The 24,152-nt window shown below is 44.4% G+C and overlaps 1 protein-coding gene across 3 annotated transcripts in view; it reads right to left on the bottom strand.

Annotated features, from left to right (window-relative positions):
- The window catches only part of LOC112227157 (cAMP-specific 3',5'-cyclic phosphodiesterase 4B), a 123,062-nt gene that overhangs the window by 3,699 nt on the left and 95,211 nt on the right, over positions 1 to 24,152 (bottom strand). The window contains exons 8-12 of one of the 3 annotated variants that reach the window (XM_042307670.1): positions 17,603 to 17,715; positions 3,252 to 3,345; positions 1,366 to 1,571; positions 955 to 1,053; positions 12 to 176 (exon numbers count right to left, since the gene is read on the bottom strand). In XM_042307670.1, the coding sequence (XP_042163604.1) occupies positions 12 to 176; positions 955 to 1,053; positions 1,366 to 1,571; positions 3,252 to 3,345; positions 17,603 to 17,715 (677 nt within the window). Of the gene's footprint in view, positions 1 to 11; positions 177 to 954; positions 1,054 to 1,365; positions 1,572 to 3,251; positions 3,346 to 4,669; positions 4,693 to 7,504; positions 7,789 to 17,602; positions 17,716 to 24,152 lie in introns of those variants that run through there. The other 2 variants (XM_042307671.1, XM_042307672.1) reach the window with 2 other exon arrangements.

The following is a 24,152-nucleotide window of genomic DNA, read 5'->3' on the forward strand; positions in this document are numbered from 1 at the left end:
AGGTGACTTACGTCCAGAGCGGGTGTAGAGAGCAGGATGTGTGTGGACTGGGCCACGTCTGCAGCGTGGAGGCTGTTGTGGTATTCTACGTCTGAGTGGTAGTGGGCCTCCAGGGTCATCATGAAGGTCACGAAGGTGTCCGTAGGGATTTTAAACGTATTCATCAGGTCTCGCTCCTGCACGGACACACACGGGACATGTAACACACAACCTGAGTGAAACATCAACCTGAGTAAAACATCAACCTGAGTAAAACATCAACCTGAGTAAAACATCAACCTGAGTGAAACATCAACCTATCAACCTGAGTAAAACATCAACCTGAGTAAAACATCAACCTGAGTAAAACATCAACCTGAGTAAAACATCAACCTATCAACCTGAGTAAAACATCAACCTGAGTAAAACATCAACCTGAGTAAAACATCAACCTGAGTAAAACATCAATCTATCAACCGGAGTAAAACATCAACCTGAGTAAAATATCAACCTGAGTAAAACATCAGCCTGAGTAAAACATCAATCTATCAACCTGAGTAAAACATCAACCTATCAACCTGAGTAAAACATCAACCTGAGTAAAACATCAACCTATCAACCTGAGTAAAACATCAACCTGAGTAAAACATCAACCTATCAACCTGAGTAAAACATCAACCTGAGTAAAACATCAATCTATCAACCTGAGTAAAACATCAACATATCAACCTGAGTAAAACATTAACCTGAGTAAAACATTCATCCTCATGACTAGATGTTCATACTACAGTAGTGATCATTCAGATTCTCACCCAGAAGATGAGGATACATTAAGTCAACACAGACAACTGATATACACTACTATAGGCTGTGTGCTGGCGAACCACCCCTGGTGTGTGTGTGTGTGCCTGCAGGGGAAACACTGCACTCTGACAGTAACGGAAGAGGAAGAAGAGAAAGAGGAAGAACACTGACCTGGAAGATGGTGTACATGGTGCATGTGAGCGGGCGGTTGTGGGAGTGCTCGGCCACCCTGAAGATGTTCAAACCCCACTTGTTGATGTTCTCAAGGTCCTGAGAGAGAGATTCATATTTTCAATTTACCAATCAAAAAGTGCCATTTATTTTGAATGAGTCTTGAATCTGAAGTTCCCTCAATTTCCTAAATTGAATTTAAATAGAATAAACCTCCTCTGGGGTGAATTAAATGAGGTGAAACATTCTGAATGTTGCAGAAAGAAATGGAATGAATAGAGATGACATGATTCCCTATTCTTTATGAAAGACAGTCATACCAGTGCTAGACAATACATTTCTATGTATTGTGTAACAGTGTATCCTCCTGTGCAGGCCCATAGTGTTTATTAATACGGACTTCCCCAGTACCTCAGACAGCAGCTCCTCCTGATCGGTCTTGACCCCAAAGCGGCTGATGCTGCTGCCTTGGAGCCCAGTGGACTGGCTGAGCTTCCGGACCCCGCTGATCTGGGTCAAGGTCCCCTGACACTCCAGCTGGGTCTGGTGGTGGGGTCTCTTCTTCCACTCTCTGGTCTTGGCCATGGGGCACGGTAATTCCAACTCATTCTGCTTGTCTGCAGGGAGGGAGGGATGGAGGGAGGAAGGTTAAACTACTGCACCATAAAATGAAAATATAGACTTGCAAACAACAATGGTGAAGTCATGATCGCAGAGCATAACATTTATATTGATATGTACATTTATAAAGCACAATTTATGTGCATATGGACATCTACCTCGATATGGCACATTCATTTATTATTTAAATACCAACAACAAACGTGAGAGGGATGCTATAGATGTAGGATCTTAATTTGACTGGTTTCTCACAGCAGGAAAATAAGCCTTCAACAACAGTACATGATGAATTATTGTGTGGATTATAATTAATTTACATTTTTGTATGGGCTGATACATTTTTAAGTGGATATTATACACTTTAGAAGCCTTTTAAACCTTGAATAGTTTGCATTTTCTGCTGTGTAGGAAATCTCCTTCAACAGCAGGGTGATCAAATTAAGATCCAACATCTGTATATGACTATGTATCAGTGGTCTGTATTAGTTTCCTTGCAGACACACATTTCATTTGTCACACCCCTGACCAGACCTTCCTTCCAATCTACTGATAGTCATTCAATTAGCATGGTAATCAAATCCCTTCTGCTAGCTCTCACGCATCTCTGTCACTCTCCTTTTCCCTTATCTGTTCTTCTCCAGGAAACATCCAGAAGCAAATAGCCAACAAGTAGCAAACACTTTATTAATGACTTATGACGAAGAAATAACCTGTTACAAATCAGCTATTGAGAAATTCCTGGAACTTCCCATAATATTTAATGAGGCATCAATTCCAAGTAGAGTAGTGAATGAATACTGTTGTGGATAAATAAAAGTGAATGAATACTGTTGTGGATAAATAAAAGTGAACGAATACTGTTGTGGATAAATAAAAGCCTTTTTTTCCCAAACCATAACAATCCGTAGAATTGTGTCATATTAAGCAGAATAGTTTGGAGGAGGGGCTGGGCAGTATGCAGGTGGCTTGTTGTGGTGGCGGTGAAGTGACCTCTCTTGAGGCGCTACATGTGAGTAACACGTGGTGTGTGTGTGTGTGTGTGTGTGTTGTTTCACACACTACTCTATTCTCTATGAGGCATAGAGATGGTTTGCCTCAACCTGACAGGTGCAAGCAGCAATGCAGAACACAAAACAATTTTGGTCTCCCTCTCCCTCTCTCTGCAGTGAGAGAGGGAACACTCCAGAGTCCCTGGGAAGGGTAGAAGGTCTCCCTCTCTGTCTATCTGCAGTGAGAGAGGGAACACTCCAGAGTCCCTGGGAAGGGTAGAAGGTCTCCCTCTCCCTCTCTCTGCAGTGACAGAGGGAACACTCCAGAGTCCCTGGGAAGGGTAGAAGGTCTCCCTCTCCCTCTCTCTGCAGTGAGAGAGGGAACACTCCAGCAGACCAGATCAGACTGGTTTGAAACTAGTGCAGAGCAACTCCACACCGATACCCCACTCTGCAACATCTCTTTCTCTCTCTCTCTGTCCCTCCAGCCTTTTCCCTCCTCCTGCTTAATCAGGTATTCCTTATTTCTCATTCTCTCGGCGGAGAAGCCAATAATAGCCAAAACATCCCCATTCAGGTCGAGGAGGAACATTTAGTGTCCATCAGTACAGCAGTGGAATAAATAATATGTGTTATTTAGTTTCAAGTGTACTTGTACTGTATGTAATAGTGTGTGTGTTGACTTACCAAGGAAGGTGTTGGAGATGAACTCTGACACCTGGTTGCCGGAGCGACTCATCTCCGACAGGTGCGTCAGCTCCCGGTTCAACATCCTCTTGAACTGGGGAGACACAAAATGACACAACACCATGTTAGATAGCCAATAGATAGACTCTGTATCTCAGTTGGTAGAGCATGGAGCTTGCAATTCCAGGAAAGTGGGTTCATTTCCCGGGCCTACTCGTATATAAAATGTATGCATGCATGACTAAGTCACTTTGGATAAAAGCGTTTGCTGAAATGGCATATATTGTTGTTATATTATTATATAGACTGTATGAAAACCAATAGGAAATGGCTGCCCCGGGTAGTGGCCTCAACTGTGTCCTCTTGAATTGGAGTAACAGAAAAGGAGGATGACACTAGGATGGATTTAGGATGGATTAACTGTAGATATACTGCATATAGACCAGCAAGACAATGAACTGAGTAACATGACAGGACACCATTTAACTGTAGATATACTGCATATAGACCAGCAAGACAATGAACTAAGTAACATGACAGGACACCATTTAACTGTAGATATACTGCATATAGACCAGCAAGACAATGAACTGAGTAACATGAAAGGACACCATTTAACTGTAGATATACTGCATATAGACCAGCAAGACAATGAACTGAGTAACATGACAGGACACCATTTAACTGTAGATATACTGCATATAGACCAGCAAGACAATGAACTAAGTAACATGACAGGACACCATTTAACTGTAGATATACTGCATATAGACCAGCAAGACAATGAACTGAGTAACATGAAAGGACACCATTTAACTGTAGATATACTGCATATAGACCAGCAAGACAATGAACTGAGTAACATGACAGGACACCATTTAACTGTAGATATACTGCATATAGACCAGCAAGACAATGAACTAAGTAACATCACAGGACACCATTTAACTATAGATATGCTGCATATAGACCAGCAAGACATCTAAAAGGGGAAACAGAAAATGACAACACCGTATTAGGTATACTCAATGGAGACCAACAGGATATGGCTGTCCCGAGGGGTAGCATAAATAGTTTCCTGGAACTTTCCGTTGACATGGGAGTATTGGACCCCAAGGGAATAGGCTTGTTTGTTTGATACCATATAAGGATGATGTCTTCTTATTGGGTATAGGCTTTATGACAGACCTGTTTTGAGATATTTGGTAAACAAATCAACCATTTCTAGATAAATATGTACAGCATAGGGTCAGATTCAACCAAACTACTGCAGTAGGTAGTCAACCAAACTACTGCAGTAGGTATTCAACCAAACTACTGCAGTAGGTAGTCAACCAAACTACTGCAGTGGGTATTCAACCAAGTTATTGCAGTAGGTAGTCAACCAAATTACTGCAGTAGGTATTCAACCAAATTACTGGTACTGCAGGTCCTCCAGCCACTGCAGGTCCTCTAGCCACTGCAGGTCCTCTAGCCACTGCAGGTCCTCTAGCCACTGCAGGTCCTCTAGACTGCAGGTCCTCTAGCCACTGCAGGTCCTCTAGTCTGCAGGTCCTCCAGCCACTGCAGGTCCTCCAGCCACTGCAGGTCCTCTAGTCTGCAGGTCCTCTAGTCTGCAGGTCCTCTAGTCTGCAGGTCCTCTAGACACTGCAGGTCCTCTAGCCACTGCAGGTCCTCTAGCCACTGCAGGTCCTCTAGCCACTGCAGGTCCTCTAGCCACTGCAGGTCCTCTAGCCTGCAGGTCCTCTAGTCTGCAGGTCCTCTAGCCACTGCAGGTCCTCTAGTCTGCAGGTCCTCTAGCCACTGCAGGTCCTCTAGTCTGCAGGTCCTCTAGTCTGCAGGTCCTCTAGCCACTGCAGGTCCTCCAGCCACTGCAGGTCCTCTAGCCACTGCAGGTCCTCTAGCCTGCAGGTCCTCTAGTCTGCAGGTCCTCTAGTCTGCAGGTCCTCTAGCCACTGCAGGTCCTCTAGCCACTGCAGGTCCTCTAGTCTGCAGGTCCTCTAGTCTGCAGGTCCTCTAGACACTGAAGGTCCTCTAGTCTGCAGGTCCTCTAGCCACTGCAGGTCCTCTAGTCTGCAGGTCCTCTAGTCTGCAGGTCCTCTAGTCTGCAGGTCCTCTAGCCACTGCAGGTCCTCTAGTCTGCAGGTCCTCTAGCCACTGCAGGTCCTCTAGCCACTGCAGGTCCTCTAGTCTGCAGGTCCAGGTCCTAGTCTGCAGGTCCTCTAGACACTGAAGGTCCTCTAGTCTGCAGGTCCTCTAGCCACTGCAGGTCCTAGTCTGCAGGTCTGCAGGTCCTCTAGTCTGCAGGTCCTCTAGTCTGCAGGTCCTCTAGCCACTGCAGGTCCTCTAGTCTGCAGGTCCTCTAGTCTGCAGGTCCTCTAGCCTGCAAGTCCTCTAGCCTGCAGGTCCTCTAGTCTGCAGGTCCTCTAGTCTGCAGGTCCTCTAGTCTGCAGGTCCTTTGCTTCATCTGAATCTCAAAATGTGTGTCTGTACACATATGTCTTCTGTGTGTCTTCTATTTATATGTTTATTTCATTGGCACTACTTAACTTCAATCCAAATATGAGAAGTAATATGGTAATCTGAAAAATAGCCAATCAAATACCCTGCAGCTAATTTACATAATCTAAGAGGTTGTAGTTGTTTCGGGCAAAAAAAGCGCTCCTCTTTTAGCATTGAACGGCCGTCTTACGGCTGCCTGTTATTTCCCCTTGACTGGAACCCGAACACAACCTTCAGTGCATAAATCAACACTTTGCCCTCACTCAACTACAAACCCAACTGTCAGACAGTGCATAAATCAACACTTTGCCCTCACTCAACTACAAACCCAACTGTCAGAGACAGTGTATAAATCAACATTTTGCCCTCACTCAACTACAAACCCAACTGTCAGAGACAGTGCATAAATCAACACTTTGCCCTCACTCAACTACAAACCCAACTGTCAGAGACAGTGTATCAATCCAAAGAAACGCCATGAAACTTCCCCAAATGGAAATGTCAAAATCCTAAACGGATCTCCATTCAAGCAAATTTGTAATTAATTCTTTACGGAAGGCATCAAGGTACTGCATCGTGACCACTGTGACCTCTGAACTATGCAGACTATGTCTTGTGGTCATATAGACGTACGTTGGTCATACAGACGTGGTCATATTCTGTCCTATAGACGTACGGTGGTCATATAGACGTGGTCATATGTGGTCATATAGACGTACGGTTGTCATACTGACATCTGTATGTACTATATGTTGACACAGGATGACAGGAATATGAGTGTGTTCGGTAGGACACATTACTCAACGTGCGCCATCACTCACACATCCTGTTTTGTTGGACTGGGGGAACACACTCTTGTGAGACACTTGTGACACACACTCAAAACAATACGTTGTTGTTTGGAGCTGCCAGAAATTGAGTGTACATTTGTGCGGTGAACGAGTCCTGAATAGTAACACAGTGTTAAGTGAACATACTGTATGTCATAACACACTGAATAGTCCACAAGTGCATTATTCAAAGTAGGCAGTGATAAGGTGTGTGCCACTGCAGGCTATGGAAAAACCTCAGAGCTTTCAACAGGCTCATTGTTGCAATAATGTCAATGTATTCTTTTCACATAACCCCTATCCATCCCACACGGTACATTATGTTGTGTGCATGAATGCATTGATAGTTTCCCCCTTACATTGTAGGCTATAGCGCTTTGAGTGTCTGCGAAAGACTGGCATGTTCAATTACTACTTTTCTTATTAACTGGTGAACAAGTTTTTCCAAGTTTGAAACACATATATGACACAAAACACAAATATGAGATTATGTTCCGACTGGCCCCGGTCTTCAAAACATAACCGTTGTGTGACTGACTGACCCTCTAGCTAGAAGAAAGACACAAAATCGGAAACGCAGAATCTAAATCCCTGGACGTAGCCTAATGCCAACCCACTGAGAAGTTCTTTGGTATTTAATAGAAGATATAATCTGTTATTATGCAATTGATTACAATATGATCCATGAATATAAAAATCCAAGCCAACAGACAAACTATTGTACTTGAATGGACTTCAAAAGACCAACGTTTAAAGTGAAGTGAACGTTTTAATTAATTATAATGGCAGCACAAGTGTATGACCCACATCCATTCATACAATCTGACAATGCAGAAGTCCCTACTTTTGTACAAGTTGTTTTAAGCAATTTCCTAATTTAACTGGAATGAGAGTAGAGACTCTCTAGCAAAACAAACTCACCTGTTTCCAGTGCGTAAGCATCCCAAACGATTTCTCCTTGGTCTCAGAGCAGCATAGCCCCATTCTTGCAAAGGCAATGCCACACGTACAATATAAACTTCACAAAACTTGAAACTTCCCAAAACTTCTCTGAAATACGTGACCGTGTCTCTGTTTATCTTTCTGTGTCTGCTTCCTCTCTATTTTCAAGCCGATTCTCTTCTGGCGACAGTTGGAAAAATAAAGGGATAAAACCTGACTGGCTGGCTGGCCCACACAGTGACTAAGCTAAACAACTCCTCACTCAATCATAGTGTAGCGCCATGCCTGTTGCCAACCCCTCCCTCCCTCCCACTTCCTCCTTGGGTGATAATTCACTGGTAAGATCCCAGCCTCCTGACAATGCCTCTGGCACTGGTCCACAGAATCAGCACACCTAACTAGACGAAACACACCTCACCGAACTAGAATAAACTCACCACACCTACCTAGACTAAACTCACCACACCTAACTAGACTAAACACACTACACCTATGAAGACTAAACACACCACACCTACCTAGACTAAACACACCACACCTAACTAGACTAAACACACCACTCCTAACTAGACTAAACACACCACACCTAACTAGAATAAACACACCACAGCTAACTAAACACACCACACCCACCTAGACTAAACACACCACACCTACGATGACTAAACACACCACACCTACGAAGACTAAACACACCACACCTACCTAGACTAAAAACACCACACCTACCTAGAATAAACACACCACACCTACCTAAACTAAACAAACCTACCTAGACCAAACACACCACACCTACCTAGACTAAACATACCACACCTACCTAGAATAAACACACCCCACCTACCTAAACTAAACACATCTACCTAGACTAACCACACGTACGCTGACTAAACATGCCTACCTAGACTAAGCACACCACAATTACCTAGACTAAAACACACCTACCTAGACTAAACACATCTACCTAGACTAAACACACCACACCAACCTAGACTAAACACACCACACCAACCTAGACTAAACACACCACACCTACCTAGACTAAACACACCACACCTACCTAGACTCACCACACCTACCTAAACTAAACACAACTACCTAGACTAAACACACCACGCCCACCTAGACTAAACACACCACACCCACCTAGACTAAACACACCACAACTACCTAGACTAAACACACCACAACTACCTAGACTAAACACATATATCTAGACTAAACACACCACGCCCACCTAGACTAAACACACCACACCTACCTAGACTAAACACAACTACCTAGACTAAACACACCACACCCACCTAGACAAAACACACCTCACCTAACTAGACGAAACACACCACACCTACCTAGACGAAACACACCACACCTACCTAGACTAAACTCACCACACCTACCTAGACTAAACTCAAAACACCTACCTAGACTAAACACACCACACCTACCTAGACTAAACTCACCACACCTACGAAGACTAAACACACCACACCTACGAAGACTAAACACACCACACCTACCTAGACTAAAAACACCACACCTACCTAGAATAAACACACCACACCTACCTAAACTAAACAAACCTACCTAGACTGAACACACCTACCTAGACTAAACACACCACACCTACCTAGACTAAACACACCACACCTACCTAGACTAAACATACCACACCTACCTAGAATAAACACACCCCACCTACCTAAACTAAACACATCTACCTAGACTAACCACACGTACGCTGACTAAACATGCCTACCTAGACTAAGCACACCACAATTACCTAGACTAAAACACACCAACCTAGACTAAACACACCACACCAACCTAGACTAAACACACCACACCTACCTAGACTCACCACACCTACCTAAACTAAACCCAACTACCTAGACTAAAAACACCACGCCCACCTAGACTAAACACACCACACCTACCTAGACTAAACACACCACAACTACCTAGACTAAACACACCACACCCACCTAGACTAAACACACCACAACTACCTAGACTAAACACACCTCACCTACCTAGACTAAACACATATATCTAGACTAAACACACCACGCCCACCTAGACTAAACACACCACACCTACCTAGACTAAACACAACTACCTAGACTAAACACACCACACCCACCTAGACGAAACACACCACACCTAACTAGACTAAACACACCACACCTACGAAGACTAAACACACCACACCTACCTAGACTAAACTCAAAACACCTACCTAGACTAAACACACCACACCTACCTAGACTAAACTCACCACACCTACCTAGACTAAACTCACCACACCTACCTAGACTAAACTCAAAACACCTACCTAGACTAAACATACCACACCTACCTAGACTAAACACACCACACCTACCCAGACTAAACACCACACCTACCCAGACTAAACACCACACCTACCCAGACTAAACACCACACCTAACCAGACTAAACACCACACCTACCCAGACTAAACACCACACCTACCCAGACTAAACACACCACACCTACCTAGACTAAACACACCACACCCACCTAGACTAAACACACCACACCTACCTAGACGAAACACACCACACCTAACTAGACTAAACACACCACACCTACGAAGACTAAACACACCACACCTACCTAGACTCAACACACCTCACCTACCTAGAGTAAACACACCACACCTACCTAGACTAAAAACATCTCACCTACCTAAACTAAACAAACCTACCTAGACTAAACACACCACACCTACCTAGACTAAACACACCACACCTACCTAGACTAAACACACCACACCTACCTAGACTAAACATACCACACCTACCTAGAATAAACACACCCCACCTACCTAAACTAAACACATCTACCTAGACTAACCACACCTACGCTGACTAAACACGCCTACCTAGACTAAGCACACCACAATTACCTAGACTAAAACACACCTACCTCGACTAAACACAACTACCTCGACTAAACACACCACAACTACCTAGACTAAACACATCTACCTAGACTAAACACACCACACCAACCTAGACTAAACACACAACACCTACCTAGACTCACCACACCTATCTAGACTAAACACACCACAACTACCTAGACTAAATACACCCCGCCCACCTAGGCTAAACACACCACAACTACCTAGACTAAACACATCTACCTAGACTAAACACACCACACCAACCTAGACTAAACACACAACACCTACCTAGACTCACCACACCTATCTAGACTAAACACACCACAACTACCTAGACTAAATACACCACAACTACCCAGACTAAACACACCACAACTACCCAGACTAAACTCACCATAACTACCCAGACTAAACACACCACAACTACCCAGACTAAACACACCACACCTACCTAGACTAAACTCACCACACCTACCTAGACTAAACTCAAAACACCTACCTAGACTAAACACACCACACCTACCTAGACTAAATACACCACAACTACCCAGACTAAACACACCACACCTAACCAGACTAAACACCACACCTACCCAGACTAAACACACCACACCTACCTAGACTAAACACACCACACCTACCCAGGCTAAACACACCACACCTACCCAGGCTAAACACCACACCTACCCAGACTCAACATATAGACCTAGATCTGTAATGTAGGTAAATTCTCTCATCTGTGTCAGTAATTCCGTCATTCACCATGGCACGTGAGTTCGAGTTTCCTACCGGCACTTGGATGCAACACTAGCCTGCAAAGCCACTCTCGCTAACATCATTCAGATGGCTGTGTTTGTCTAAGGCCCAGAGTTGACCAGAGCTAACGTCAGTATGGACGTGTTGGTAACTTAATGACAGTAGAACGGAAGCTATAGGCCTGTGTGGGCCAAGCCTAGGATACATGTCCTTGGACATATATACGTGTGTTTAGCAGATGTTATTGCGGGATAAGCGAAATGCTTGTGTTTCTAGCTCCGACAGTGCAGTAATATCTAACAACCACAGGGTGGCGCACAATTGGCCCAGCGTCGTCCAGGTTAGGCTGTCATTGTAAATAACAATTTGTTCTTAACTGACTTGCCTAGTTAAAAAAAGGTTAAATAAATAAAAATCTTTAACAAATTCACAACATATTCCCAATACACACAAATCTAAATAAAATAATGGAATTAAGAATATATAAATATATGGATGAGCAATGTCAGAGCGGCATAGACTAAGATACAGTAGAATAGAATAGAGAATATACATATGAGATAAGTAATGCAAAATATGTAAACATTATTAAAGTGACTAGTGTTCCATTAATAAAGTGGCCGGTGATTCAAGTCTATGTATATACGCAGCAGCCTCTCTGTGCCAGTGATGGCTATTTAACAATCTGATGGCCATGAGATAGAAGCTGTTTTTCAGTCTCTCAGTCGCAGCTTTGATGCACCTGTACTGACCTCGCCTTCTGGATGATAGCGGGGTGAACAGGCAGTGGCTCGGGTGGTTGTTGTCCTTGACATCAGGTGCTGTAGCTGTCCTGGAGGGCAGGTAGTTTGCCCCCGGGATAATGGTGTTGATGTGAGCCATGACCAGCCTTTCAAAGCACTTCATGGCTACAGACGTGAGTGCTATGGCTCGGTAGTCATTTAGTCATTTAGGCAGGTTACCTTGGCGTTCTTGGGCACAGGGACTATGGTGGTCTGCTTGAAACATGTTGGTATTACAGACTCTGTCGGGGACATGTTGAAAACGCATTTGAAAAGAGAACAAATGCTGTTTGATCTGCATCACTGGTTCATACTATGAGATATCTGAGTAGCGTACAAACACATGCCATGTGTAGCACTGGGGGAGGTTGCACCTCAACTTCCATATATCAATAAAGACTACGTGGCTCACAAGAGGACTCATCTGACTGGGGATTTGAACCTGCGACGGTCTAGCCTCCACTTCCTGGTCCTATTCCCAAAGCACTGGACTTGGGTTAACCGGCAACCATCCATCTTAAAGGCCTTTGAGTCACGGTCAACAATGGCTCCCTGTGCCATTTCTAAACATTGAGTACTGAATGTTGTACTGGCGCATGTTCAGGGTCTCTGGGCTCATTGTGTTGAATCCCAGTGACGTTAATAACTTCTTTGGGATAGGGGGCAGCATTTTCACTTTTGGTTGAAAAGCGTGCCCAGAGTAAACTGCCTCCTACTCAGTCCCAGATGCTAATATATGCGTATTATTATTAGTATTGGATAGAAAACACTCTGAAGTTTCTAAAACGGTTTGAATTATGTCTGTGAGTATAACAGAACTCATATGGCAGGCAAAAACCTGAGAAAAAATCCAAACAGGAAGTGGGAAATCTGAGGTTTGTAGTTTTTGAACTCAGCCCCTATCGAATACACAGTGGGATATGGGTCATTTTGCACTTCCTAAGGCTTCCACTAGATGTCAACCGTCTTTAGAACGTAGTTTCAGGCTTCTACTGTGAAGGGGGGCCGAATGAGAGGGGATTGAGTCAGAGGTCTGGCAGCAGCCTCAATCTCAGTCATGGAAAGGAATGAAAATGACTCCCTAGGAATACTTAAACTATAATCCTTCCAAAAAGTTTACTTACAATTACTATTTTTTTTAGAAAGATACTTCAGGATGATGTCAGTTTCAACATGACATTCAATGGCCTAAGGGGAGGCATTCACATGAGGTAGCTCTCGTTCCATTGCTTTTTTACAGACAATGGAATTCTCCGGTTGGAACATTATTGAACATTTATGATGAAAACATCCTAAAGATTGATTCTACACATAGTTTGATATGTTTCTACGACCAGTAATATAACTTTTTGAACTTTCCGTCCGACGTTCGGCTGGACCTGAACGCACGTTTGGATTTGTTTACCAAAAGCCCTAACAAAAGAAGCTATTTGGACATAAATGATTAACTTTATCAAACAAATCAAACATTTATTGTGGAACTGGGATTCCTGGGAGTGCATTCTGATGAAGATCATCATAGGTAAGTGAATATCTATAATGCTATTTCTGACTAATGTTGCCTGCGCAACATGGTGGATATTTTTGGGGGCTGGTTGGTTTGGTCTTTGAGCTCCATACTCAGATTATTGCATGGTATGCTTTTTCCTTAAAGTTTTTTTGAAATCTGACACAGCGTTTGCATTAAGGAGAAGTGTATGTAAAGTTCCATGCATAACACTTGAATTATAATCAACATTTATAATGAGTATTTCTGTAAATTGACGTGGCTCTCTGCAAAATCACCGCATGTTTTGGAACTACTGAACATAATACGCCAAGGTAAAATTAGATTTTTGGATATAAATATGCACTTTATCGAACAAAACATATATGTATTGTGTAACATGAAGTCCTATGAGTGTCATCTGATGAAGATCATCAAAGGTTAGTGATTAATTGTATCTCTATTTGTGCTTTTTGTGACTCCTCTCTTTGGCTGGAAAAATGGCTGGGTTTTTCTGTGACTTGGTGGTAACCTAACATAATCGTTTGTGGAGCTTTTGCTGTAAAGCATTTTTTAAATCAGACACTATGGCTGGATTAACGAGAACGTTATCTTTAAAATGGTGCCTAATACTTGTATGTTTGAGAAATTAGATTTATGAGATTTCTGTTGATTTGTATTTGGCGCCCTGCAATTTCATTGGCTGTTGGTGAGGGGTTACGCTAGCGGAATGGGGTTCCGGAACCCAGTCCTAGACAGGTTAATAACGGTAGAGGGAGGCCCAGTGACAGTAATAACGGTAGCGGGAGGCCCAGTGACAGTAATAACAGTAGAGGGAGGCCCAGTGACAGTAATAACGGTAGAGGGAGTCTGTAGGGACTCCTGGCCATTGTAGTCTGGTGGCCTGGCTGGGAGAAGAGAAGGGAGAGGGAGGAGAAGGGGAGGGAGAATTTGGGAGGAGGAGGGGAGGGAGAAGAGTGGGGAGAAGAGGAGGGAGATAAGGAGGTAGAAGAGGGGGAGAGGGAGAAGAGGGAGAGAGGGAGAAGAGGAGGGAGGAGAAGGGGGAGAGGGAGGAGAGGGAGAAGAGGAGAGAGAAGAGGGAGAAGAGGCGGTAGAAGAGGAAGGAATAGTGGGGCGAGAGGGAGAAGAGGAGGGTGAAGAGGAGGGAGTAGTGGGGGGAGAGGGAGGAGAGTGAGAAGAGGGGGTGAGGGAGAAGAGGGAGGAGAGGGAGAAGAGGGGGTAGAAGAGGAGGGAGTAGTGGGGGAGAGGGAGAAGAGGGAGGAGAGGGGGTAGAAGAGGAGGGAGTAGTGGGGCGAGAGGGAGAAGAGGAGGGTGAAGAGGAGGGAGTATTGGGGGAGAGGGAGGAGAGGGAGAAGAGGGGGTTGAGGGAGGAGAGGGAGAAGAGGGGGTAGAAGAGGAGGGAGTAGTGGGGGAGAGGGAAAAGAGGGAGGAGAGGGGGTAGAAGAGGAAGGAGTAGTGGGGGAGAGGGAGAAGAAGAGGGTGAAGAGGAGGGAGAGGTGGGGGGAGAGGGAGGAGAGTGAGAAGAGGGGGTGAGGGAGAAGAGGGAGGAGAGGGAGAAGAGGGAGGAGAGGGAGAAGAGGGGGTAGAAGAGGAGGGAGTAGTGGGGGAGAGGGAGGAGAGTGAGAAGAGGGAGAAGAGGATGGAGAAGAGGGGGAGAGGGAGAAGAGGGAGGAGAGGGGGTAGAAGAGGAAGGAGTAGTGGAGGGAGAGGGAGAAGAGGAGGGTGAAGAGGAGGGAGTAGTGAGGGGAGAGGGAGGAGAGGGAGAAGAGAGGGGGTGAGGGAGAAGAGGGGGTAGAAGAGGAGGGAGTAGTGGGGGAGAGGGAGAAGAGGGGGTAGAAGAGGAGGGGAGAGAGGGAGAAGAGGAGGGAGAGAGGGGGAGAGGGAGAAGGGAGAAGAGGGGGAGAAGAGGGGGAAGAAGGATAAGCAGAGGGAGTGGTGGGGGGAGGAGAGGGGGAGAAGGATAAGCAGAGGGAGTGGTGGGGGGAGGAGAGGGGGAGAAGGATAAGCAGAGGGAGTGGTGGGGGGAGGAGAGGCTGTTTATGTGGTCAGGATAAAGAGAGACAAGAAACTTTGTCATGGTCACGGTCACCTCTCATCACGGTTAGGGTAGGCCCCCCACCTGCTGACTGCAGCTCCACTGTAATGCCACTGTTTGTAGGCCAGTGAACTCAGAAGTGGGCCTCCCAAGCTGAATCCTTTGGTCGCCATACAGTCTCCTCTCTGTTGGAGTTTGCAGTGCTGTTCTACACTATATGAGAGTAGGATAATTGTAAACATTATTGGAGGCGAGTTTCCCCTCCTACAATGTAAAGTGTGGAGAACTTTTAAAATCATTGTTCATTATTCCATTGCTATATGGCTTACCAACACGGCAATCAACTGTAACAGCGAGCCTAGCACCCTACTGTCAAACCAGACGGAACTCTCCTATGCTGACTTTCATGATAGTTCAATCTAAAACCCGTTAGAAATACCAGAGTTATACCAAGAAAGGTCAAGGTTTCGGTCATGAATTTCGACAAAGGTTTTAGCCGTTGACTATTGTCTGGCTAATATGAGCTTTCCCAGACGCGAGGAGGTCTTCAGACAAAAACACCTATGGTCTAGTGACGTAGACATTCTAGAAACAGACACACAGAATGTCACGCACAATAGGGACTCTATTCTTCATTATTTCATGCAGAGTTGTATGTATAATGCGTGAATGACAGTCTTACGCAGAAAAGACAACAAATGGACATATTGGTATTCAGATAGGCGTCTTACTCAACGAGAACAGTAGACTATGGTCCTCTATGCAAACTAGCCACTGTTTACTCATTTTACAGCAGAGCCATAAAACGCCAGTAGCCGTTGACACACACAACCACAGGATGCTAGGCGCTTTGCAACTACGTCAATGTTAATCAGAGCAGTCTTCATATTGCACACATTGCACAGTGAAGACTAACAAAGACCTTTTGTGCTGTCGCCAAGCAGAAGTCACATTAGTCCAATATCATCTCAGCCAAGTCTCATCTAGTTTCTGTTTACTGACGAGCTACATCACCCAATATCATCTCAGCCAAGTCTCATCTAGTTTCTGTTTACTGACGAGCTACATCACCCAATATCATCTCAGCCAAGTCACATCTAGTTTCTGTTTACTGACGAGCTAGGGACCACATCACCCAATATCATCTCAGCCAAGTCACATCTAGTTTCTGTTTACTGACGAGCTACATCACCCAATATCATCTCAGCCAAGTCACATCTAGTTTCTGTTTACTGACGAGCTACATCACCCAATATCATCTCAGCCAAGTCTCATCTAGTTTCTGTTTACTGACGAGCTACATCACCCAATATCATCTCAGCCAAGTCTCATCTAGTTTCTGTTTACTGACGAGCTACATCACCCAATATCATCTCAGCCAAGTCACATCTAGTTTCTGTTTACTGACGAGCTACATCACCCAATGTCATCTCAGCCAAGTCACATCTAGTTTCTGTTTACTGACGAGCTACATCACCCAATATCATCTCAGCCAAGTCTCATCTAGTTTCTGTTTACTAGCTACATCACCCAATTCATCTCAGCCAAGTCTCATCTAGTTTCTGACGAGCTACATCACCCAATATCATCTCAGCCAAGTCACATCTAGTTTCTGTTTACTGACGAGCTACATCACCCAATATCATCTCAGCCAAGTCTCATCTAGTTTCTGTTTACTGACGAGCTACATCACCCAATATCATCTCAGCCAAGTCACATCTAGTTTCTGTTTACTGACGAGCTAGGGACCACATCACCCAATATCATCTCAGCCATAGTCTAAACACACTTCAATGGTTCGTTTCAAATTGTGTTGTGGTAAGTTTGTGTTGTTGTAAGGAGTACGTTTGTGGTTGCATTATGGTCATGTTGAGTTGCAATTTATGTTGCGGTCAACACAACTGCAACTCAACGTGTTATGTTGGGAGGGTGTATGGTTGTGTTGTGGTTTCATCACGTTCATGTTGTGGTTGCCATTACGGTCAAGTTGTGTTGTGGTTTCGTTAAGAGTTATTTTGTGTTGTGTTTGCGTTATGGTCATAATAACTACGTTCCAGCTCAGTCTTACCTTGTTGGAGGCCATGTCGCTGACGGAGCGGTAGGTCTGGATGGTCTCCAGCTGGTCCAGGCACCAGTCCAGCTCCTCCATGGTCTCCATGGCCAGCTTCTGGTACGACTCGTCTGTCAACAGACACACAGCAGAAACAAACTCAGGACCCAGCGGCTCCATGTCCAACACGGAGCATGGTGGGGGTCCCAGGGCAGGGTGGCCATGCCGTATGGGTGTCCCAGGATGTCCAGGTGGGGAGGCGTGAAGAGGTGAGCAGTGCTCTTTCATAGTACGTGGTGGTCTGGGTAACTCTCAGGCAAGGAGAGCAGCTAAGAGTCGCAATAGTGTTACTGTCTCTCTGGGGCAATGTGTCCCTCCCTCCCTCCCTCCCTCCCTCCCTCCCTCCCTCCCTCCCTCCCTCCCTCCCTCCCTCCCTCCCTCCCTCCCTCCCTCCCTCCCTCGCTACTCTGCTCCCCTTGTGTTATTGATGTGTCAGTAACCCCCTCCTGCCTGAGGGGCGTTTGGGGGAGGGGGTGGAGCGCTGCCAACATATTCACCCTCCTCGCATGAGATGCTTCGCTTCACTGCACCACACACACACACACACACACACACACACACACACACACACACACACACACACACACACACACACACACACACACTGCTACCAGACTCTTATTATACTGCTAAGTTTATATACTGCCCCCGTTCCCCAATACATGTGTAAATATTGGACTATAAATGGTTCCTTCCTGTATTATACTTTATGCTACAATGTATTAGTCTACTGAGCTGTTTACATGAGTCCTTATTGTTGTTGCATTGTCGAGCAGGAACCTGCATGTAAGCATTTCATTGGACGATGTATACCACCATGCGTGTCCCGTACATACGACTAATACAACTTGGAAACTCAGAACACCAGGGCTACACTGTAGCATATACTGTTTAGCCTTAAGGCCTAGTGGGGTTGGTTTGAGGATGGCCCAGGTCCTTAATACTCACACACGTGTTACCTGCTGTACATGCTGCATGTCTAGGAGACTTCAACTGTGAAAACTACACTGTTGCTCCCGGATAGAGGGGAGAGTCATAGAAAGAGAGAGGGAAGACATAACGGATGTACAGCAGGGCGGCAGGGTAGCCTAGTGGTTAGAGCGTTGGACTAGTAACCGACAGGTTGCAAGTTCAATTCCCTGAGCTGACAAGGTACAAATCTGTCGTTCTGCCCCCGAACAGGCAGTTAACCCACTGTTCCTAGGCCGTCATTGAAAATAAGAATTTGTTCTTAACTGACTTGCCTAGTAAAATAAAGGTTAAAAAAAAAACATCTTAATTTGACCAGTATTGTCGCAGCAACAGGATTTTAACATTTTGTCCATAATGTTGCTTGATCAGTGGATAGGCTATTAGATGGACAAAATTAGACTGCATGAAAAGTGCAATACTGTTAATGTAACCAGGTTTTAGTGCGGGTTTTCAGTGAATTTATGTAAATCACAAAGCTCATCTGCATTTCAAGCAAATACTCAGCAACAAAAGAGTGATCAAATTAAGATCCTACATCTGTAGGAAGAGAAAAAAGGGGGAGACCATAGAAATTAGGATACAAAAAACAGAGAAAAGAGAAAGAGAGACTGATTATGGAAAGATAAAAATATAGTTTTTTGGGGGGGGACATCAGATTTCATGGTCAATCTTCAATGACATTTTCAACCTCTCCTTGACAGAGTCTGTAATACCTGCATGTTTCAAGTAGACTACCATAGTCCCTGTGCCCAAGAACTCCAAGGTAACCTGCTTAAATGACCACCGACTCTTATCACTCACATCTGTAGCCATGAAGTGCTTTGAGAGACTGGTCATGGCTCACATCTTCACCAGAAACCCTAGAGCCACTCCAATTTGCTTACCGCCCAAACAGATCCACAGATGATGCAATCTCTATTGCACTCCACACTGCCCTTTACCACCTGGACAAAGATAACACCTACGTGAGAATGTTGTTCATTGACTACAGCTCAGCGTTCAACACCATAGTGACCTCAAAGTTCTTCTCCAGGATCCAGTTGCAGAGGGAGGTGTTTAGTCCTAGGGTTCCTGAGACTAAAGGGTTCTAAGGGTTCCTAGGACTACACACCTCCATCTGCAACTGGATCCTGGACTTCCTGGCGAGCTGTCCCCAGGGGCCCCTCAGGAATGCGTGCTTAGTCCCCTCCTATACTCTCTGTTCACCCACGGCTGCGTGGCCGAGCCAGACTCCAACACCATCATTAATTTTGCCGACGACACAATAGTGGTAGGCCTAATTCACCGAAAACTAAGAGACAGCCTATAGGGAGGAGGCCAGAGACCTGGCAGTGTGGTGCCAGAACAACAACCTCTCTCTCAATGTGAGCAAAACAAAGGAGATGATTGTGGACTACTGGAAAAGGAGGGCCGAGCACACTCCTATTCTCATCGATGTGGCTGTAGAGTGGCGGGTCGAGAGCTTCAAGTTCCATGATGTCCACATCACCTACAGTTGAAGTCGGAAGTTTACATACACTTTGATTGGAGTCACTAAAACTCGTTTTTCAATCATTCCGCAAATTTCTTGTTAACAAACTATAGTTTTAGCAAGTTGATTAGGACATCTACTTTGTGCTAACACAAGTCATTTTTCCAACAATTGTTTACAGACAGATTATTTCACTTATAATTCACTGTATCACAATTCCAGTGGGTCAGAAGTTAACATACACTAAGTTGACTGTGCCTTTAAACAGCATGGAAAATTCCAGAAAATGATGTCATGGCTTTAGAAGCTTCTGATAGGCTAATTGACATCATTTGAGTCAATTGGAGGTGTACCTGTGGATGTATTTCAAGGCCTACCTTCAAACTCAGTGCCTCTTTGCTTTACATCATGGGAAAATCAAAAGAAATCAGCCAAGACCTCAGAAAAAAAATTGTAGACCTCCACAAGTCTGGTTCATCATTGGGAGAAATTTCCAAATGCCTGAAGGTACCACGTTCATCTGTACAAACAATAGTACGCAAACATAAACACCATGGTACCACGCAGCCGTCATACCACTCAGGAAGGAGACGCGTTCTGTCTTCTAAAGATGAACGTACTTTGGTGCACAAGTACAAATCAATCCAAGAACAACAGCAAAGGACCTTGTTTACCTTTATTTAGCTAAGTTAAAGTCAGTTAATTAACAACAAATTCTTATTTTCAATGATGGCCTAGGAACAGTGGGTTAACTGCCTGGACCTTGTGAAGATGCTGCAGGAAACAGGTACAAAAGTATCTATATCCACAGTGAAACGAGTCCTATATCGACATAATCTGAAAGGCCGCTCAGCAAGGAAGAAGCCACTGCTCCAAAACCACCATAAAAAAAGCCAGACTACGGTTTGCAACTGCACATGGGGACTTTTTGGAGAATTGTCCTCTGGTCTGACGAAACAAAAATAGAACTGTTTGCCCATAATGACCATCGTTATGTTTGGAGGAAAAGGGGGAGGCTTGCAAGCCAAAGAACACCATCCCAACCGTGAAGCACGGGGGTGGCAGCATCATGTTGTGGGGGTGCTTTACTGCAGGAGGGACTGGTGCACTTCACAAAATAGATGGCATCATGAGAAGGGAAATTATGTGGATATATTGAAGCAACATCTCAAGACATCAGTCAGGAAGTTAAAGCTTGGTCGCAAATGGGTCTTCCAACTGGACAATGACCCCAAGCATTCTTCCAAAAGTTGTGGCAAAATGGCTTAAGGACAACAAAGTCAAGGTATTGGAGTGGCCATCACAAAGCCCTGACCTCAATCCTATAGAAAATCTGTGTGGCAGAAGTGAAAAAGTGTGTGCGAGCAAGGAGGCCTAAGAACCTGACTCAGTTACACCAGCTCTGTCAGGAGGAATGGGCCACAATTCACTTGAATGTGATGAAAGAAATAAAAGCTGAAATAAATAATTATCTCTACTATTATTTTGACATTTCACATTCTTAAAATAAAGTGGTGATCCTAACTGACCTAAGACAGGGATTTTTTACTAGGATTAAATGTCAGGAATTGTGAAAAACGGAATGTATTTGGCTAAGGTGTATGTAAACTTACAACTTCAACTGCACAAACTATCCTGACCTACTTGTTGTGTGTATGTACTGACATGCACAGTACCAGTCAAAAGTTTGGACACACCTACTCATTCAAGGGTTTTGCTTTATTTTTACCATTTTCTACATTGCAGAATAATAGTGAAGACAGATTCACGCACACTACATGTTAATGTATTTAAATCTACACTACTATTTTTAAGTGGGAGAACAATTGGTGGCTGACTAAATACTTTTTTGCCCCACTGTATACTACCGTTCAAACTTTTGGGGTCAATAAATGTCCTTGTTTTCCATGACAACATATATGAAATGAGTTGCAAAATTAATAGGAAATGTAGTGAAGACGTTGACAAGGTTATAAATAATGATTTTTAATTGAAATAATAATTGTGTCCTTTAAACTTTGCTTTCATCAAAGAATCCTCCATTTGCAGCAATTAAATCCTTGTAGACCTTTAGCATTCTAGTTGTGAATTTGTTGAGGTAATCTGTAATCTGAAGAGATTTCACCCCATGCTTCCTGAAGCACCTCCCACAGATTGGATTGGCTTGATGGGCACTTCCATCACCATATGGTCAAGCTGCTCCCACAACAGCTCAATAGGGTTGAGATCCGGTGACTGTGCCAGTCACTCCATTAAGACAGAACACCAGCTGACTGCTTCTTCCCTAAATAGTTCTTGCATAGTTTGGAGCTGTGCTTTGGGTCATTGTCCTGTTGTAGGAGGAAATTGGCTCCAATTAAATGCTTTCCACAGGGTATGTCATGGTGTTGCAAAATGGAATGATGCCTTCCTTCTTCAAGGTCCCTTTTACCTTGTACAAATCTCCCACTTTACCATCGCCAAAGCACCCCCAGACCATCACATTGCCTCCACCATGCTTGACAGATGGCATCAAGCACTCCTCAGGCATCTTTAAAAATGTTCTGCGTCTCACGAATGTTCTTCTTTGTGATCCGAACACCTCAAACTTAGATTCGTCTGTCCATAACAATTTTTTCCAATCTTCCTCTGTCCAGTGTCTGTCATCTTTTGCCCATCTTAATCTTTAATTTTTATTGGCCAGTCTGAGATATGGCTTTTTCTTTGCAAGTCTGCCTAGAAGGCCAGCATCCCAGAGTCGCCTCTTCACTGTTGACAATGAGACTGGTGTTTTGCGGATACTATTTAATGAAGCTGCCAGTTGAGGACTTGTGAGGCGTCTGTTTCTCAAACTAGACACTCTAATGGACTTGTCCTCTTGCTCAGCTATGCACCGGGGCCTCCCACTCCTCTTTCTATTCTGGTTAGGGCCAGTTTGCTCTGTTCTGTGAAGGGAGTAGTACACAGCGTTGTACGAGATCTTCAGTTTCTTGGCAACTTCTCACATGGAATAGCCTTCATTTCTCAGAACAAGAATAGACTGACGAGTTTCAGAAGGAAATTCTTTGTTTCTGGCCATTTTGAGCCTGTAATCGAACCCACAAATGCTGATAATCCAGATACTCAACTAGTCTAAAGAAGGCCAGTTGTATTGCATCTTTAATTAATCAGCACAACAGTTTTCAGCTGTGCTAACATAATTGCAAAAGGGTTTTCTAATGATCAATTAGCCTTTTAAAATGATATACTTGGATTAGCTAACAACGTGCCATTGGAACACAGGAATGATGGTTGCTGATAATGGGTCTCTGTACGCCTTTGTAGATATTCCATTAAAAAAATTCAAGAGCATCACCGCCTGGTATGGCAACTGCACGGCATCCAACCTCAAGGCGCTATAGAGGGTAGTGCGTACGGCCCAGTACATCACTGGGGCCAAGCTTCCTGCCATCCAGGATGTATATACCAGGCGGTGTAAGAGGAAGGCCCTAAACATTGTCAAAGACTCCAGACACGGTTTACTCTGCTACTGCACGGCAAGCTGTACCGGAGCACTAAGTCTAGATCCAAAAGGCTCCTGAACAGCTTCTACCCCCAAGCCATAAGACTGCTGAACAGTTCATCAGATGGCTACCCGGACTATTTGCATTAACCCCCATTTTTTACACTGCTGCTACTCGCTGTTTATTATCTATACATAGTGACTTTACCCCTACCTACATGTAGATATGAGCTCAAATACCTTGACTAACCTGTACCCCCGCCCATAGACTCTGTACCGGTATCCCCTGTACCCCCGGTACCCCCTGTATATAGCCTCGTTATTGTTATTTTATTGTGTTACTTTTCTTCCTTTAGTTTATTTAGCTTATATATTTTCTTACTCTGCATTGCTGTTTAAAGGCTCGTAAGTAAGCATTTCACGGTAAGGTCTAAACCTGTTGCATTCAGCGCATGTGACAAATACATTTTGAATTGATGGCCGCTCTTTTTGACATCACACCAGTTTATAGGTGATAAGATGGCGCTGTCACTGTGACGTCATAGCGATTTGATGTGCTTTTATCTGAGTTATTGACACAAATC

The sequence above is a fragment of the Oncorhynchus tshawytscha genome, linkage group LG28 (genome assembly GCF_018296145.1).
Source record: "Oncorhynchus tshawytscha isolate Ot180627B linkage group LG28, Otsh_v2.0, whole genome shotgun sequence".
Lineage (NCBI taxonomy): Eukaryota > Metazoa > Chordata > Actinopteri > Salmoniformes > Salmonidae > Oncorhynchus > Oncorhynchus tshawytscha.